Source organism: Camelina sativa, chromosome 19 (assembly GCF_030686135.1).
Source record: "Camelina sativa cultivar CO46 ecotype springtype chromosome 19, ASM3068613v1".
In the NCBI taxonomy this organism is placed as follows: Eukaryota; Viridiplantae; Streptophyta; class Magnoliopsida; order Brassicales; family Brassicaceae; genus Camelina; species Camelina sativa.
In genome coordinates this window covers 24,494,039-24,513,003 of record NC_141898.1, presented here as the reverse complement: position 1 = coordinate 24,513,003, position 18,965 = coordinate 24,494,039, and the positions used below count along the sequence as shown (strand labels likewise).

The 18,965-nt window shown below is 37.0% G+C and overlaps 2 protein-coding genes and 1 pseudogene across 3 annotated transcripts; 2 read left to right on the top strand and 1 right to left on the bottom strand.

Annotated features, from left to right (window-relative positions):
• The first annotated feature begins 8,001 nt into the window (after positions 1-8,001).
• On the top strand, positions 8,002-12,692 carry LOC147920962 (uncharacterized; annotated as a pseudogene). Its single transcript, XR_015590543.1, has one exon. The product of XR_015590543.1 is annotated as an uncharacterized LOC147920962 (transcript).
• A 560-nt stretch (positions 12,693-13,252) lies between these two features.
• LOC104767202 (protein LIKE COV 3-like) lies at positions 13,253-14,949 on the bottom strand. Its single transcript, XM_010491248.3, has 6 exons — positions 14,718-14,949; positions 14,471-14,523; positions 14,278-14,387; positions 14,026-14,193; positions 13,732-13,956; positions 13,253-13,631 (listed from the first exon to the last, which is right to left on the bottom strand). Exons 1-6 carry the CDS (start codon positions 14,844-14,846, stop codon positions 13,525-13,527), a joined length of 792 nt encoding a protein of 263 aa, XP_010489550.1. The 5' UTR covers positions 14,847-14,949; the 3' UTR covers positions 13,253-13,524.
• Positions 14,950-15,191: 242 nt separating this feature from the next.
• LOC104767201 (succinate dehydrogenase [ubiquinone] flavoprotein subunit 2, mitochondrial) lies at positions 15,192-18,836 on the top strand. The gene is made up of 15 exons (XM_010491246.3): positions 15,192-15,358; positions 15,598-15,765; positions 15,851-15,938; positions 16,125-16,271; positions 16,364-16,504; positions 16,593-16,678; positions 16,766-16,922; positions 17,007-17,150; positions 17,235-17,422; positions 17,503-17,677; positions 17,760-17,930; positions 18,030-18,099; positions 18,194-18,314; positions 18,408-18,445; positions 18,611-18,836. Exons 1-15 carry the CDS (start codon positions 15,263-15,265, stop codon positions 18,711-18,713), a joined length of 1,893 nt encoding a protein of 630 aa, XP_010489548.1. The 5' UTR covers positions 15,192-15,262; the 3' UTR covers positions 18,714-18,836.
• The last annotated feature ends 129 nt before the right edge of the window (positions 18,837-18,965 follow it).

The window sequence follows — 18,965 nt, the reverse complement described above, 5'->3', positions numbered from 1 at the left end:
TGAAGTACGAATTTTGTTCCAACTTCCAACATACTTATTGTGCAATTCAGAATAGTCATGGAGTATTTTAAAACCTAATACTTTTGTTCAATATATATGAACTTTGATCAATATGAATTTTGTTCAATTATGCTTCTTGTGCAATTCAGAATAATCTTGGAGAAATTTATAACCTAATAATACAACTGTCACGACTCACGAGAGATAAATTTGGCAAATTATCTATATTATTATTTTTGAAGTACATTTTAGTTTATGCCCTTCAAGTTTTGCTTATTTAATATGTTTTATTTACAACATTAACCCCTATCAATTTCCTAAAATAACATTTCGTATAAATTCAATTAATGGAACTATTTAAAACGACCTAATTTGATACGTTCATTGCCATAAATATCTTCACAACATCTATTAACCCCTACAGATTTTCCTAAAATAACATTTTGTAGAAAGTCAATTAATGCATCTATTTAAACCAACCTAATTTTAAACGTTTATTGCCATACAAAGGTTGAAAATCTATATATACATTTTTGAAGTACATTTTGGGTTCTACCCTTTAAGTTATAATTATTTACAAAGTTAATCCCTAAACTTTTCACAAAATAACAATAACTAAATATTGTCTAAAGATTATAAGATATTTTAAAATAGGAATATATTTAATCGAAAACTTATATTTGGTATGTTTTTTTCCCTAAAAACCTAAAATGGAAAACGAAATATAACTTAACATTTATTATCAACGATTAGAAGCAAATTTTAGACTAAATAAGATTTGGTTAATTATGGAAGAATTTTAATTGCATATAGTGGAATACTTCAAACAAATAAAATTGATTTTTCCACAATCAATGTTTTACCAACTATAAAGATTGTGTTTTGATTGTGATCATATAATTTCTCTAATAACAAACAAATATCAAAGATTCAAATCTTATATATTTAAAATAGTTAGATCATAAATTTTGATGTATCATTTAAACTTGACAATCAAGATACTATAGATTCTTTAATTTCTAACCTAACTAACCTAGGTAGCTGACTTCAAGCACTATAAATAATTTGTTGTATGCGCAATATGATACCATCATCGTTGTTTACCCTTTTCTTTCTTAGACGTATATCAATTTTTTTAATTAATATTTTCTTTTTCAGTGTGTTCTCTGTGTTTGCTAAGTTAACATTTCTTTCATCCTTTCATTTGTAATTATTCTTCTATATATTAAATCTCACTTAAATAAATTGATAGCTACTATGTATTTTGTGTAGCATTCCAAGTTAAGAGAGCAAGATAAGTCTAAACCGGGGAAGCCTGCAAAAGAGATTTATATAAGTAATTGGAGTGCTATAGACCACATGCATATTTTAAAAGAAAAAGGGTCTTCAAAACAAGAAAAGGCCTCTAGGATTATGAAATGAAGAGTATGTAATTGGTAAGACTCGAAATAAATTTGTATCATGATTCTTATTTTTATTTTGTTGTTTTTGATTCAATCGTCGGCGTTGACGCCGATAAGAGCTTGTCATATATATAATCTTCTTTCGTTTCCTCTGTTTATATGAATAATAAGAAAACTAAAATAATATCTACGTTTGTACGAGTTTTCAAGGCATCAATAGATCTAAAATTTTGTAAAACAATTAAATCATTGGTAATATTATGACTTAACAAGACAATAGCTTATAAATTACATATTTATGTATTTAATTCTCTTACTATTGTTCTAATAGTTAACAATCCAAACAAAATTAATTAAACAAAATAAATATAATATAATAAAATAAAATAAAATTTAAATATTATTTTTAAAAAAATTGTCCCGCGGTACACCGCTGGTTAAAATCTAGTTCTATATATAATATATCCAATGATTCAAGTTATTGACTAACGAAATTAATAGGAGAAATCAGATCTATATATAGAAATAAGGTTGTTTTCAATATTTACCAAACTAGGATTTAAATCGCGGTACACCGCGGGACTATATTTTTTAATTTTTAAATATTTAAAATACGTATATTATATTTGTTTGTTATTTTGCTGTTGTTTTATTAATTTTAAAATTATATACCTATAACTATTTATTGAATTTACGGGACAATTTTAATGTTCATATATGATTTTAAATAAAATGGTTAAGTTTTTTTGTTTTTTAATATAGATGTTACTATGTTATCTAAGTTTTGACCCGCGGTACACCGCTTGATTGTGTTTTTTATGTAGAATAATATAGAAATATGTGAGAAGTAATAGTTATTTTATGTGTTAAATGTATATAAAAATTAATATACATATTGTGGTGATCATATTTTTTTGCAATCTAAAATGTGCTAAATATATATATTTTAAATATGATAGTCATATTTGTAGAATTATTCGTTGAACAATTTTTTTTGATATAACTATTTTAAGTTTTTAACACAAAGATTTGATTTTGATTGCACGCTTTATTGTTAGCATTTACTCGTTCTCTTTGTTATCCTTGTTTAGGAAATTGGAGATATTGTTTGTTTCTATTCACGATTTTAAGCTAATATTATGTATATTTATGGCAACAAACATATTAAATTAGGTAGATTTAAATAGTTCCATTAATTGAGTTTCTACGAAATGTTATTTTAGGAAAATTGTTAGGGGTTAATGTTGTAAATAAACATATTAAATAAGCAAAACTTGAAGGGCATAAACCAAAATGTACTTCAAAAATAATAATATAGATATACATACTAGTTTGGTAAATCAGATAAATGAACGGAAATGCATTATAGGTGCACACAAAATTTTGTTAATAATTTTAAAAACTACCGAAGTATATATATACTAGATTAAGACCCGTGCTAGAGCACATGTTAAAATTCATATTATTTACATTGTAATTTTAAAAAATCCAATTGGAATTTGACATGTGACTAATTAACATTTTTAAAATTTTTAGAATTTTCTATATTAAGATATTTTTATAAACGACCAATCGCGATTAGACAACTCAATATTTAACATTTTTGAAATTATGCTAAATTTCTCTATTAAAATACTTATAAAGTGTATTTACAACGTCCCACATCAGCTAGAAAAATTTAGACAATGGCTGAGAACATTATAAATAAGACTAATATGCTTCCAACTACGAATGAATTAGCTAGAATCTTGATTTATCAGGCATCCAAATTTAAAAAATTTAAAAGTTTAAAATATTAGAATTATTGAAACTTTTAAAAAGTTCAAATATTATAAATATTTAAACTTTATAGGATGTTTACAAATATTATAAATATCTCCATAGAAAGTTTAAAATATTATAAATATTTAAATTCTTAAGTATTATTAATATTTAACTCTAAAATTTTTTAAAAAGTTCAAATATTATAAATATTTAAACTTTATGGGATGTTTAAAAATATTAGAAATATTTAAAAAATTCAATCAGATTCGATATGTCATTCATTAACATTTTTTAAATTTCTAGAATTTTCTATTAAACGACCAATTGAGAACAGACAACTCAATATTTAACATTTTTGAAGTTACGTCAAATTTTTATATTAAAAATACTTATAAATAAGTGTATTTACAACGTCCCACATCGGCTAGAACATTTTAGACAATGGTTGAAAACCATTATAAATAAGACTAATATGCTTCCAACTATGAATGAGCAGTAAACTTGATTTATCAGGCATCCAAATTTAAAAAATTTAAAAGTTTAAAATATTATAATTATTAAAACTTTTAAAAGTTCAAATATTAGAAATATTTAAACTTTATAGGATGTTTAAAAATATTATAAACACCTCCATTGAAAGTTTAAAATATTATAAATATTTAAACTCTATAAGAAATTGAAGTATTATTAATATTTAACTCTCAAAAATTTAAAACGTGTTTTTATGTATGACTTTATAGATGATTTGATATTGTTTCTATGAAATTATCTTTTGGGTCATAGGAAGAAGGATTGACATCGCAAGATAAGTTGTTTAAAATCTCATGTGGACGGCCTTAGGAGTTTTTAACTTCTCTTTTTATTTAGTATAGGCAAACATATAATTTTATTCATAATCAAAATATAATGTTATAATTTTATGTTATACTTAAACATTATACTATATAACCCAAGTTATGTATTATTTTTATAATTTTTATATTTTTTATCAGATTTGAATTTTTAAAAAAGTATAACATTAAGTATAACGTTATATTATATTTTTTAATTGAAATATAAACACAATTGATTTTTATAGTTTTTTAAAGAGGATAACATTAAGTATAACGTTATATATTTTATATTTTTTAATCATAAATTTAACTGGACGTCGAGGCGAGGCAGATCGAACATTTGAACTGGTGACGATGCTTATAGCTCTTAATTTTATTTAGTATAGATTTATGAGAATTGTATGTTTTTTCACACCCACAAAAAACAACGGTGTAACTTTTAAAACATAAAAATTTGCGTTTAAAAGAAAAGAGAAATGCATATGATCGAGTTGAATGGGACTTCTTGGAAGCGGTTATGGTTAAGTTAGGTTTTGATAGGAAATGGATCACATGGATTATGTGGTGTTTATCTTCTGTGTCGTATCAAGTCCTCCTGAATGGTCAACCTCGGGGCTCTATTAGTCCACAGAGGGGCTTACGTCAGAGGGATCCTCTGTCACCATATTTGTTTATACTTTGCACAGAGGTTTTAATAGCAAATATTAAAAAGGCTGAACGGGAAAAGAAATTAACGGGCATTACAATAGCTCGTGATTGTCCCAAAATTTCGCATTTGTTGTTTGCTGATGATAGTCTATTTTTCTGTAGAGCAGAGGCGTCCGAATGTAGAACGGTGATGGACATAATAGGTAATTACGGTAAAGCCTCGGGACAAGAGGTTAATCTGGAGAAATCTTTTATTATGTTTGGCAAGAAGATCCCGTCTGACATAAGAACGCAATTAAAATCAGTTATGGGAATTACTAAGGAAGGCGGTATGGGTTCTTATTTGGGTATCCCGGAGAGCCTTCAAGGTTCGAGAACTAAGGTTTTTAGTTATGTTAATGATCGAGTCAATGGTTGGTATGCAAAGTATTTGTCGAAGGGTGGCAAGGAAGTCATGATAAAATCGGTGGCGCTAGCTCCGCCGACCCATGTCATGTCGTGGTACAAACTGACACAAGAGTTAACGTCTAAATTAACGAGCGCTATTTCAAATTTCTGGTGGAAATCGAATGATAAGGCACGAGGTATGCATTGGATAGCTAGGGATAAAATGTGCAAAGACAAGTGTGGCAGAGGGTTGGGTTTCCGGGCTCTGGAAATTTTTTAATGATGCCATGCTGGCTAAGCAGTATTGGCGGCTAATTCATTATCCGTCTTCCTTAATGGCTCGGGTGCTGCAAGGACGATACTTTAGGAATAAACATCCTCTTATGACAAAAAACCATATTCTCCTTCTTTCGCATGGCGAAGTATTTTTTCAACTAAACACTTGGTGGAACAAGGTGCGCGGTGGGCGATAGATTCAGGATGTTCTATTTTGGTTTGGCGAGATCCGTGGTTACCGGATCTTCGGCCAAGACCAGCTAATGGTCGGGGGAGATGGTTACATCCGAATTTGATGGTTAACCATTTAATAAACCCAATTACGAAAGAATGGCATTTGCCTCTTCTTGAGGACTTTATGGATCCAGTGGATATTCAGCTTATTCGGAGTATGCCGGTTAGCAAAACTTTTAAACCGGATTGCTTAGTATGGCATTTTACTAAGTCGGGCAAGTATTCGGTCAAATCGGGATACCGGCTTGCTAGGGAGATAATTACGGAAGTTGAGTTCGGGCCGACGTGTTCGGCTCTTCGGGCACAAGCTTGGCAACTTGCAGTTCCTCCAAAGGTCTAACATTTAGGTGCATCACATCAGACACCTAAATGTCGGCCCGAAGTTGATTCTGCGCTAGAGACTATAAACCACTCTCTCTTAGAGTGTCCACGTTCACGAAGTATTTGGGAGTTGTCTTCGGTATCGCTGGTCCCGGATGGTTTTCCTTATGGTTCGATTTATTCGAATTTAGATTTTATCTATTGGCGGACGTCTTCTCAATCTGGGGTTGCAGACATAGAGTTCCGTCTACCATGGATTCTGTGGTCAATTTGGAAGGATAGAAATAAAAAAAGTTTTCCAGGGAATCGAGACAGAGCCTATTGACATTATAAATCAAGCGGTTAATGATAAAATATTTTGGGAGGAAGCCAAATCCTTTTTTGAGAGATAATTGGATTTCTCGCCAGTTTTGGAGGATAGGGAACCCCTACCTCGGTGTCAGATTGATGGATCCTGGAAAGGTTCGGATCCTTTTGAAGATCTCGGTTGGTGGTATTGTAATAATGAGGATAAGACGCTCCTCCTGGGAGCTCGTAGTCTTAGGCGCAGCCCTACCCCCTTGCACGCGGAGTTACAAGCTCTGATTTGGGCTATGGAGTCCCTTCTAGCGATTGGTGTTGACTGTCAAGCTTTTGAGACGGATTGTGCAGAGTTAGTTGCGATGGTTCAGACGCTTGATGATTGGCCCGCGTTTTCAAATCTGCTGGATGACTTTTCCTTGCTCAGATCCTCCTTCCCTTCCTTCACTCTCACCAGGATCCCTCGTGTGTCCAACGTTAGAGCAGACTGTCTTGCTCGTTCTTCGAGATCTTTAATTTCTGAAACTTCTTTTGTAAACCTTATCCTCCTGTTTGGGCAACCAATGTTGGAGTTATTTTTTAATTTAATTTAATGTTTGGTTGAAAAAAAAAAAAGATTTTTATTTTTCTTTTTCTTTTTGTCAAACAAGGTAAATTCCTTTTTAAAAAAGGAAATAAGAAAAGACATTGAAATATAAATCCTTGTTTTTCTTCTTCATATAAAGTCTTCTTAGGTTTTTGGATGCGAGAGTTGAGCAAAAAAATCTAAGCGATTAAGTTTCTTTTAGAAAAATGAGTGAGTCGATAACGGTAATGGAAGGAGTGTATTGTCTGAAAACGCGATGGATATATTGCGGGATAGCAATTTTAGCATTTGTGGTTTGGTTAACTAGGTTCACCGTCGAACTCTTGTGGTCGTCGTTATGTTCGTCCTGGTCTTCATGGAAAGAAGAATCGGTGGTGGTGGTTTTATTCTCTGCAGCACCGTTTTTGTATTTTGCCTGTTTGGTGGTGAGGTCGTTTTACGTTCCGATTCCGGTTCCGACAACTCACAACTCGGGTGATTGGTCTCCCTTGGTCGGAATTGAGATGGTAGCAATGTGCGTCATATCACACTACTCTGACACCATAGAATTGTGTATCTATGGATTCTCGTTACTGGTTGGGTTATTTGCCGTCATACAACTCTCTCTTGGCCGCCAATTGATGTCCGTGTCCAACAGGTTGTCTACGCCAATTTTGTACTGTGTTTGGTTGCGTACTTAGGTTACCAGCGACTTTTTTGGATCGCTTGTGTTTTCGTAGCAGCCTTGATCCTTGTCAATACTCTTCTTTTCCAAGGAATTCTTCGTCTTGATCATCATCTTGTAACAGGACAAAAGCAAGTTACCGTTACCCTCTCTAAATTATCCTTATCTTTGCCATAATTTAACTCGGTTTGTCTCGGTTATGCTTTATGCTTTATGCCAGCTGTGGTCCTGCGTGACCCATTTGCTTATGTACGAACCTTGTCCTATTTGGGAGAACAATCAATCAATCATTATCATCTCCTTTACTCTTGCTCTCTCTCTTATCTCACTATCTGAATCCTATCATTTCATCATCCGTGAATCTTAGTCCCTTCAAGGTGATATTCTCTTCTTAAAATCATCTTTTGGGTTGTGATTTACCTACTTTCGAACTCGCGGTGAGTTTCTGAGTGGGATTATCTTTCTATTTGGCTAAAACGTTTACATTAGTATCAGAGCTCGCAGATCCTTGGAACTAAAGAAGCTATGGCTGACGCTACTCGCTTGCAAACCATGAACAAGTAGATTGATGACCAAAAACAAGCTATGGACGAGATCAAGACACAAATTGCAGATTTGGTGAAGTCACAAACAGACCTGATGAAATCGCAAGCAGACCTGCTCAAATCTCAGTCACACATGAAAGCGATGATGTCGAAGCTGCTTTCTCAGAGCAGTGGGAAGTCCAGTCGACCTCTAGATCCGGACTTTTCTGCTTCAACAGTCATATTGTCCTCTCCTTTGACGAGTCAAAACCCTGAACCACCAGATCTCAGCGGAATGAGTCAAATGTCTGAAGGGAAGCAACCCGACGATAGCAGGAGGAAGGCACCGATTCCTAACGGTTTAGAGGGACGTCTGTCTAAGATCGGTTTCCCAGAGTTTGATGGTTCACTTTTACGAGACTGGATCTACAGAGACGAGCAGTTTTTCCATCTGGATAGTACGCCACCGGAGCATAAGGTACATATGGCATATGTGCATATGGTGGGGAAAGCGTTGCAGTGGTACCACAATTTTCTGGAAAGTCGGTTTGGGAGGTTCCCATCTTGGACCGAGTACATTATTGCGCTGTCTAGAAGATTCGCTGAGTGTTAGGCAGTCAGGGGATCTGTTCGAGGATTACTTGGAGAAATTTGAAAACGCTCTGACCAGGTTATCACTCCTAGAGCAACACGCACTCAACATCTTCCTCACGAACCTACACCATCACCTGGCTTTACATGTCCGTCAGTTCAAACCAACAACAGTAGCTGAAGCAGCTCGCCTCGCAAAGCTTCATGAATCATACCTCATACATGTAACCCAGAAACCGGTGAGAGCTCCCTTCAATCCTTACCAAAAGTCGAATAACTACTATCCCCAAAAACAACTCCCAGCCATACTACCAAACCTAGAAAACAACAAAGCACAAGCATCCAAACCCGGATACATCCCTAAATCTACCACCGAGAAGCTCCCCAGAAAGTATACCTATGAGGAGATGCAGGGTAGGAGGTCTAAAGGTCTTTGTATGTTCTGTGAAGAGCCCTACACGCCTGGCCATCACTTGAAACATAAGAGATCCCAGATTTTTGTTCTGGATTGCGAAGAAGAGGAGAAAAGCGACAATGAGAAAATATCGGTTGTAAAAGTGGAGGAAATGGCAGAGGAGCTAGTCGAGAACTCGCCCAAGATCTCCATCAATGCTTTGAATGGATCCACAACATTCACTTGTATGAGATTTTTCGGCCAAAGCGGGAAAAGGAAGTTGCATATCCTTGTCGATCCATGGAGCACTCATAACTTCATAGACTTGCGGGCTGCAAGTTGGAAGAGACGAAACCCATGTCAGTCGAGGCAGAAAATGGTGTTATGACGTCAAGTCACAAGTGTTATACGTTCCCGTGGAGGGTGCAAGGTTACTCTTTCAAAGCTGAGGTCAGAACTCTCCACCTTGACTGTTGTGATCTGGTTTTGGGTGTGCAGTGGCTAGTACCATGGGGTCCTATACTGTGGGACTTTTTGATCCTGAAATGGAGTTCACCTTCAATGGGATAAAACATTCACTAAGAGGAGTCACGAAAGGAAGATGTAAACTCATTAAAGGGGGAAGCCTAAACAAGCTTATACAGCAACGACCTCAAATTGCTCTCCTGCAGTTGCAAGAAGCAGACTCGACTACATCGCAGTGGTGTGAACCAGAAGCAATGTTTAACCACATTACAGCTCGGAACAGTGAGAACTCTGACGACCCTCACCTGCAGAAGCTGTTGCAGTCCTTTGGGAGTCTGTTTGAATAACCAATGAGTTTACCACCCTTCAGGAAGGGACATGATCATCGGATCCCACTAGAAGCTGGCTCCAACCCTGTCAACCTGCGGCCATACAGGTACTCTACGTTGCAGAAGGATATCATTGACAAGATGATCCAGGAAATGCTAAGTTAGGGGATAATCCAACACAGTTCCAGCCCTTACGCCTCTCCAATTGTTCTAGTGAAGAAGAAGGACGGAACATGGCGACTTTGTGTGGACTACAGGGGGTTAAATAAGCAAACCATCAAGGATAAATACCTCATTCCTCTACTTGAAGATTTACTAGATTAGGTGGGAGGAGCAAAGTATTTCTCTAAACTGGATCTTCGAGCAGGTTTCCACCAAATCAGAATGTGTCCGAAGGATGTCTATAAGACTGCGTTCAAGACCCACGCCGGCCATTACGAGTATCTGGTAATGCCCTTTGGCCGTACTAATGCACCATGCACATTCCAAGGGCTAATGAATCAGGTATTTGAATCGGTAGCAAGAAAATTTCTGCTGGTTTTCTTTGATGATATACTGGTCTACAGTCAAACCTGGGAAGAACATTTACAACACCTTCATGAAGTGTTCACTATACTCCAGCTCCAACAACTGTACTTGAAGCCATCAAAGTGCATATTCAGTGCCACAGTGATAGAATACTTGGGTCACTTCATATCCGCAGAGGGAGTAAGCACAGATCCGGCTAAAATTAAAGTCATCGAGCAGTGGCCTGTACCCATCAATCAGAAGCAGCTCCGTAGTTTTCTGGGATTGGCCAACTACTACAGACGGTTCATACAGAGTTATGGTATTATTGCACGACCTCTCACCAATCTCTTGAAGAAGAAGGGTTTCCAATGGAATGAAGATACAGATAAAGCCTTTCAATCGCTTAAATCGGCTCTATCTACATCCCCGGTATTAGCACTACCAAACTTTGAGAAAATCTTTGTTGTAGAAACTGATGCTTCCAATACAGGCATTGGCGCTGTGCTCATGCAAGAAAACCACCACATATGCTACATCAGCAGAGCCATAGGTCCGCGACACCAATCACTATCAGTGTACGAGAAGGAGCTTATGGTAGTGGTCCATGCCGTGCAAGTCTGGCATGCTTACCTCGCACATCGACCTTTCATCGTCAAAACTGATCAGAAATCACTGAAGTTTATGGTGGAGCAGAAGGTAACTACCCCTTTCCAGCATATGTGGTTATCTAAGCTCATGGGCTACGCATTTGAGGTGCACTACAAACAAGGCAAAGACAATGTCGCTGCTGATGCTCTATCTCGGGTTACAGGCTCTCAGCTGCTGCAGATTACATTGTCCCAGGTCCATTAAGGGTTCTTTGACTCCCTGAAATTATTATGGCAAACTGATCCTCATTTGAGGAAGCTCATCTCTGAACTTCAAACAGATGCTACCTCTCATCCTAATTTCTCTTACGTGAATGAGGAGCTTCGCAGAAAAGGGAAGCTTGAAGCTCCAGATTCTCAAGTGGCTGCATGACTCTTCTACTGGGGGACATTCTGGCAGAGATGCAACACTACATCAGGTCAAGTCTCTTTTCTTTTGGCCTCGCATGAGCCTGGAGATACAAAACTAAGTCAGGAACTGCTCTATTTGTCAGAAAAACAAGTACGACCTCGCAGCAAAACCAGGTTTGCTTAATCCTTTACCCATTCCACATGGTGTATGGGAGTCTATTAGCTTCGACTTTGTGGAAGGTTTACCTACCTCCTATGGAAAACACTGCATAATGGTGGTTATTGATAGACTGAGGAAGAATGCACATTTTATAGCTCTGTCCCATCCCTATACTGCTATTGATGTTGCTCAACTCTTTCCCGACAATGTTTTCAAACTCCATGGAATGCCTAAGGATGTTGTTAGCGATAGGGATCCAACCTTTCTCAGTGAAATATGGCAAGAGTTATTCAGGGTGCAAGGAGTAGAGTTGAAATTCTCTACAACATACCAGCCACAAACTGATGGGCAAACCGTGGTAACCAACAAAACCTTGGAGACATATCTGCGTTGTATGACTGCTGAAGCTCCGCATACATGGTCTCAATGGTTGCCTCTAGCAGAGTGGTGGTACAACACGACATATCATTCCGCCATCCGCAGCACCCCCTATGAAGTTGTATATGGTCAGCCTCCTCCACTACACCTTCCTTATCTCCCTGGGGAAAGTTCTTCCATGGTTGTTGACCGCAGCTTACAGAAACGGGAAGAGGTAATTTCTATGCTCAAATTTCACCTGAATCAGGCTCAGAACCGGATGAAACAATATGCAGACTCAAGAAGATCTTTCCGAGAGTTTCAATTGGGGGACTACGTGTACCTGAAGCTACAGCCCTACATACAAAACTCACTCAAGTCCAAGAACATCCCACACAAGCTATCACCAAGGTACTATGGTCCGTTTAAGGTGACTGACAAGGTTGGAGCTGTAGCCTATAAACTTGCACTTCCCACTGCAGCGGCTATACATCATGTCTTCCATGTCAGTCAGCTGAAACTCTGTCCCAATCCTCCACCTGAACCACCAGTTTTACCTCAGTACTGTAATTCTAAAGAACCTGAACGTATCCTGGATACTAAGGTTGTCAAGCGTCGCAACAGTGCTGCTACTAAAGTTCTGGTGCAGTGGAAGGGTTCGTCTCCTGGGCAAGCAACTTGAGAGTTTTATCAAGACTTCACAGCCAAGTTCCCGCATTTTCAGCCTTGAGGACAAGTCTGTTCTCCATAGGGGAGTATTGTAACAGGACAAAAGCAAGTTACTGTTACCCTCTCTATCTTATCCTTATCTTTGCAATAATTAAACCCGGTTTGTCCCGGTTATGCTTTATGCTTTATGCCAGCTGTGGTCCTGCGTGACCTATTTGCTTATGTACGAACCTTGTCCTATTTGGGAGAACAATCAATCAATCATTATCATCTCCTTTACTCTTGCTCTCTCTCTTATCTCACTATCTGAATCCTATCATTTCATCATCCGTGAATCTCAGTCCCTTCAAGGTGATATTCTCTTCTTAAAATCATCTTTTGGGTTGTGATTTACCTACTTTTGAACTCGCGGCGAGTTTCTGAGTGGGATTATCTTTCTATTTGGCTAAAACGTTTACACATCTCAAACCCTCGGAGGAGGAGGACAGGTCGGTCTCTCGTGAGTCTCGTCTCTGATCTCAATGTTTAGGATTTCTTTTGCTTTGTTTTAATGTTTCTTATCATCTACTTGTGGATTATTAGAAAACAATATCCCTTTCCTTTTTTACGTGTCAGTTGATTTATTTTATTTTCCTAGTAATGTACTCAAACCCTATGAGAGACTTCAATCTGATCAATTGTTAATCTACTACTACTACTTGCCTACTAGTTTATCACCATTCAGACTCATCACGTCTCCAACATACAGAAAGCCAAAGAAAAAAAAAACTGTTATTTTCATTAAGAATCCATTAGAGATAAATGATCTGTTTGAGTTTATGTTCTTGCGCATAGTTTAGTTTGTCATATGCCTTTTGGTTTGAAACACAAAACTCTCTTGAAACAATTTATTTTGTACAGAAAAACAAAAATCAAATATAACTTCTTTTATACTCTGTGTGTGTCCAAGCTAAAACTAGGCTTAAACAACACATCAAAAAATCTAAATCTTTCACTTATATATCATTATGATTCCAAAACTTTCCAACATTTTTGGATTAGCAAATGTTGCAGTAACCTAACCAGCAAGCTCCATTTCAGCTTGTGGATAAACAACTATGATTCATCAATTTCACACGGGTGGAATGGCATAGGTTCCAACAACCGACCTGTGAATAGTCTCTGAGTCCAAAGTTGTTAGCATCTGTGGAATCGACATACCACCAGAGATAACGATTTCTGTTGCAAAAACAAAAGAAGATTAAATTTGAGCATTGCGATGGTTTTATTACATCTCCAGAACGTTTGAAGAGAGTTGCTAAATTAAGGCACAAGTTACCTATGCATTCCCGGACAGAGAGATTAGGTCTTATGATGTCCTTTGAGCTAATAAGGAAAATGTCTCCAAGATAAAGATGGTTGGTGGGGACATAGACACAACATAGTTCTTCTCCACCAGCACGACCTCGAAGAATCACAGTCGATGTAATGAAACCAAAAGCATATTCTCCCATATGAGGATGTCTGATAATGGCTACCTCCTTGAATGCACCTGAGCTTTGATCTGATAAAAGGAGATCAAAGGTAAGTCTTTTTAGTAATTTTTGGTATAAGAAAGATTACAAGATCTTACCTGGTGAGATTGCTCCGCTGATTTGCTTAGAAGCTGAGTAGATGTAACTGATGAGAGGCATCTTCTTGATAAACCATTCTCCGATACTGAGAACTGAAGCTCCAAGCCATGAAGACATAAATACACCAACCAGAAAAATGAATGTGATGGATGTCACAAATCCAAGACCTGTAATTTTTTTCATTAGACAGAAGAAACAAGTAATGTGACAACTCAATGCAACTGAGCTGAGAGATGAAAAGTGAAACTAACCGAACATATTGATTCCGAGATGGGTATAGATTGGGGAGAAGAACCCGTCGACGAAATGAATAAACCACCATGTGAAGTAGAATGTGACAGCAATTGGTAAGAGAATGACACTGTAACCCATGAGATCAAGAGCACAAGATTAATGTCTTAATTTCAAAAACCTATGATCAGAGTAATTAAAACAAGATTTTACCATCCGGTCATGAACTTTTTGGAGGCCCAGCTTCGGATGACTTTGTAAATCGCCTGTATTGTAGATACAAACATTGAATAACTTAACATACAAGTAACTTACAAGCTCTAGGTCAAAAAACTTGTAGAACACATTTCACAATGTTTGATTGAATTCAGATGTTTAAAAGTTGGCGAAAAAGATGAATCCTATGTAATGTTTGTTTCTGTTAAAAAAAAAGAAACAGGAGAGGGAGAGAGAGAGAAACCTCTCTCCCGGCAACGTGGATCGGAGAAGCGAGAGGAGACGGCGGAACAGACAAAACGACGTCGCGAGGTGAAGCTCCGGATTTATGCATCGGGATCAATCGCTCCAGATCTCTCTCCCTCGGTTCCATCTCTCTCTATATATGAAATGAATGGATTCTTCGGTCTCCGATCTCTCTTCTTCTCCGGCGTGAGTGAGAGCAGAGCAACGAACTGCCTTCGCCAAAGAAGAGCATGCATTTGCTGATGGACTCTAAAGCCCATATACTTTAATCACTTGTTACTGGGCCTTCTAAAGCCCGTATGGTATTAGGCTGTCATTCATCTGACGTGGCGTTTCGTTGACCGTTGAGGGCACGTTGAGAGAGACTTGTCGACTTCTATAATGTAATTTTTTATCAACGTTTTTCAAATTCTATATTAGACAATTTGGCACGTTGGGGACTTGAGGGCAACATTTTTTTCAAATTCTTTAGCCAAATTGTATAATACGAGTCTTCTTCCATTTTCGTGTGTTACGAGTTCGTGGTGAGTTAGTGACGGAGAGATGTGGCGGTGCCTTCGAGTAGCGTCGTCCAGGAGATCGGAATCTAACGGCGCTTTCGTCACTTCTCAACTCTCCAGATTCTTCTCGACTCCTTCGGTACGACGACGTTGTTCTGAATAACTCTGATTTCGTTTTGTCTTTTGAGGTTTCTCATCATCATCATTTCATTGGTTGACTTATTTCTTGCTTTGTTTGAAATTGGGTAGCGTCAATGAGTTGGTTCTGTTTTGATTTATGTGATCATAATGGAATATGTTTTTTATGTGTAATAATAAATTTTTAGTTTGATATGTCACATCACCTAATTCTGATTCAAATTTTGTGGCTAATTTAAGACAGGGGATAGATCATCGTATACGATCGTTGATCATACCTATGATGCGGTTGTTGTAGGAGCTGGTGGTGCTGGGCTTAGAGCAGCAATAGGATTATCAGAACATGGTTTTAACACAGCTTGTATCACCAAGCTTTTCCCAACTCGTTCTCATACAGTTGCAGCTCAGGTACCTAGATTTCTTTAATCTAGTCATTAAGCTTAATATAACTTTGAATTTATTGTTGATTAAATTATGACATTATTTGTTGAAGGGAGGTATAAATGCTGCCTTGGGTAATATGACTGAAGATGACTGGAGATGGCATATGTATGATACTGTCAAAGGAAGTGACTGGTTAGGTATGCATGCTGATGATTTTTTTTGTTTTGCTTAATCTTGAATTGTCTTCTATAGTGTTGTAACATGTTAATGTGCAATGTAGCATTTATATGGCTTTTTTTTTTACTATTATACAAGTTACTTATTTCTGCAAGTTTCTATATTTAGATGTAACTTGTGTTTTTTTTTTTTTTTTGGTTCTGTAGGTGATCAAGATGCAATTCAGTATATGTGCAGGGAAGCTCCAAAAGCTGTGATTGAGCTTGAGAATTACGGATTGCCATTTTCTAGAACAGAAGATGGTAAAATATATCAACGAGCTTTTGGTGGCCAGAGTCTTGATTTTGGAACAGGTTCATAAATCTTCCACTATTCTTATTTTACGGGGGAGATTGTTTAATTGCAACCTTTTCATCATTGTTCTTTACTTCTGTGATTTATTTAGGTGGTCAAGCATATCGTTGCGCATGTGCAGCTGACCGCACCGGGCATGCTCTGTTACATACTCTATATGGACAAGCAATGAAACACAACACTCAATTCTTTGTGGAATACTTTGCCTTGGATTTGATAATGAACAGTGATGGTAAGTACTAATTAAGAAGGTTTATTATTAAGAGTATGTATGATCTATCATGTTGCAGTATTGATATACTAAGAAGGTTTATGAGCAGGAACCTGTCAAGGAGTCATTGCACTGAACATGGAAGATGGAACTTTACATCGTTTCCATGCTGGTTCTACAATTTTAGCTACCGGGGTAAAGCAAAACTGTTTCTTGAAATGTATATTTTCCTGGATTTATGAAACATACAGTAACTATTCATTATCCATAAAATGACCTCAGGGATACGGAAGAGCTTATTTTTCTGCAACTTCAGCACATACATGCACAGGAGATGGAAACGCTATGGTTGCACGGGCCGGGCTACCGCTGCAGGACTTGGAGTTTGTTCAGTTTCATCCGACTGGTATATATGGAGCTGGATGTCTAATCACAGAAGGTATGTGTTTCTTCCTGCATTGATCAAAACAGAGGATTTAGACAAAATATATTCGTTTTAAATGTGTCAGATTTGAACGTATAGGAGCTAGAGGTGAAGGTGGGATTCTTAGAAACAGTGAAGGAGAGAAATTCATGGACAGGTATGCTCCCACGGCTAGAGATCTTGCTTCAAGAGATGTTGTTTCAAGATCAATGACTATGGAAATCCGAGAAGGACGTGGTGCAGGTAGTAATAATATAGATCACTCACTTGTGACACATATATATATAAGATATCAGCTTGAGGATATGTAACTTTGTTCTTTAACAGGACCTATGAAGGATCATACATACCTTCACTTAAACCATCTACCACCAGAGGTTCTTAAAGAAAGGCTTCCTGGCATATCTGAGACTGCGGCTATTTTTGCGGGTGTTGATGTTACAAGAGAGCCAATTCCTGTATTGCCTACTGTGCATTATAATATGGGTGGTATTCCCACAAACTACCATGGAGAGGTAAATGAGAAGATTGAACAATTTTAGTGTTAGAACAATATGTTCAGTACTTGAATTACTTACTTTTGGAAGATTTTCAGGTTGTTACCGTTAGAGGTGATGATACAGACGCTATAGTTCCTGGACTAATGGCTGCAGGAGAAGCAGCTTGTGCATCGGTTCATGGCGCTAATAGACTTGGCGCAAATTCACTTCTTGACATTGTTGTTTTTGGGAGAGCTTGTGCAAACAGAGTTGCAGAGATTCAAAAACCTGGTGAGCGACGCAATACATATATTTCCATCTCTTTAGTTTGACACATGTTAGTGTTTCTGAATTCTTATGTTGTTAAATTTAGGCGAGAAACTGAGACCTCTAGAGAAGGATGCGGGTGAGAAGAGTATCGAATGGTTGGACCGAATGAGAAACTCAAATGGTTCGCTTCCAACTTCTAAAATCCGTTTAAACATGCAACGAGTAATGCAAAACAATGCTGCTGTCTTCCGTACACAAGAAACACTAGAAGAAGGTAAAGAAAAAACTTTACCTTATGATAGGGTCTAATGAATATATACAGTATTATCTAAAAACTACATTTTTGATTTCTTTTTGGGTATGATGATCATAGGTTGTGATTTGATCGATAAGACGTGGGACAGTTTTGGTGATGTCAAAGTGACAGATCGGAGTTTGATATGGTGAGAGAGAGAGAGTCGTTTAAACGTACGTTAAAAAAATGTCTTTAGGCTTATTGATTATTTAAGTTGTGTAATTGGAAACTTTACATGTTAGGAACTCGGATTTGATTGAAACTATGGAGTTGGAGAATCTTTTGGTTAATGCATGCATAACAATGCATTCTGCTGAGGCTAGAAAGGAGAGTCGAGGAGCACATGCTCGTGAGGATTTCACGGTTAGTTCTTATATATGTTCCTTAGATTGACAACAAATTTGCCTTAGTCGAAATGTGGATAACTGAGAGAATTGTGGTATGGTTGTTTTGCAGAAACGAGACGATGCAAATTGGATGAAGCACACATTGGGGTAAAATTTCTCTTTTATATCTCTTTTGAAGCCATAATAGGTTAATCATAAACCCAAAAGCATAGTTATGTTTCCATAGGTAGAGAAGTAGAAGTGTTAGTAAAATGCTTTATGAAAAAATCTCAAATCAATTAAGGAGCGTTTTTGTTTATATATATGTTGAAGGTATTGGGAAGAAGGGAATGTGAAACTGGAGTACAGACCAGTGCACATGAATACATTGGATGATGAGGTTGATACTTTTCCACCTAAAGCTCGTGTTTACTGAAGACATCGTGGTGGGTTTATAATAAGAAACAATAACAATGGTTATTGTGAAAAATATTGGTTGTCTTACGAGAATTACTATTATCCTTTTTTTTTCTTTCAAGAAAGCTCTTATTCGTAACAACGTGTGAATTCGTAACAAATGCCACTCCTAACATAACTCAAATTCACACACTATATATAGACACACTGAAGCAAACACTCCACAGCACTGAGAAGGTCTTCAAACTTCTAATTCTTAAGTCAAAAGGCC

Coding starts and splice junctions, on each gene's coding strand:
- LOC104767202 (XM_010491248.3), bottom strand. CDS start 14,846: ATGGAACCGAGGGAGAGAGATCTGGAGCGATTGATCCCGATGCATAAA. Junction 14,388..14,470: donor AAAAAGTTCATGACCGGATG/GTAAAATCTTGT, acceptor CATGGGTTACAG/TGTCATTCTCTTACCAATTG. Junction 14,194..14,277: donor TCTCGGAATCAATATGTTCG/GTTAGTTTCACT, acceptor AAAAAATTACAG/GTCTTGGATTTGTGACATCC.
- LOC104767201 (XM_010491246.3), top strand. CDS start 15,263: ATGTGGCGGTGCCTTCGAGTAGCGTCGTCCAGGAGATCGGAATCTAAC. Junction 16,505..16,592: donor TTTGATAATGAACAGTGATG/GTAAGTACTAAT, acceptor GTTTATGAGCAG/GAACCTGTCAAGGAGTCATT. Junction 16,923..17,006: donor TGGATGTCTAATCACAGAAG/GTATGTGTTTCT, acceptor TTGAACGTATAG/GAGCTAGAGGTGAAGGTGGG.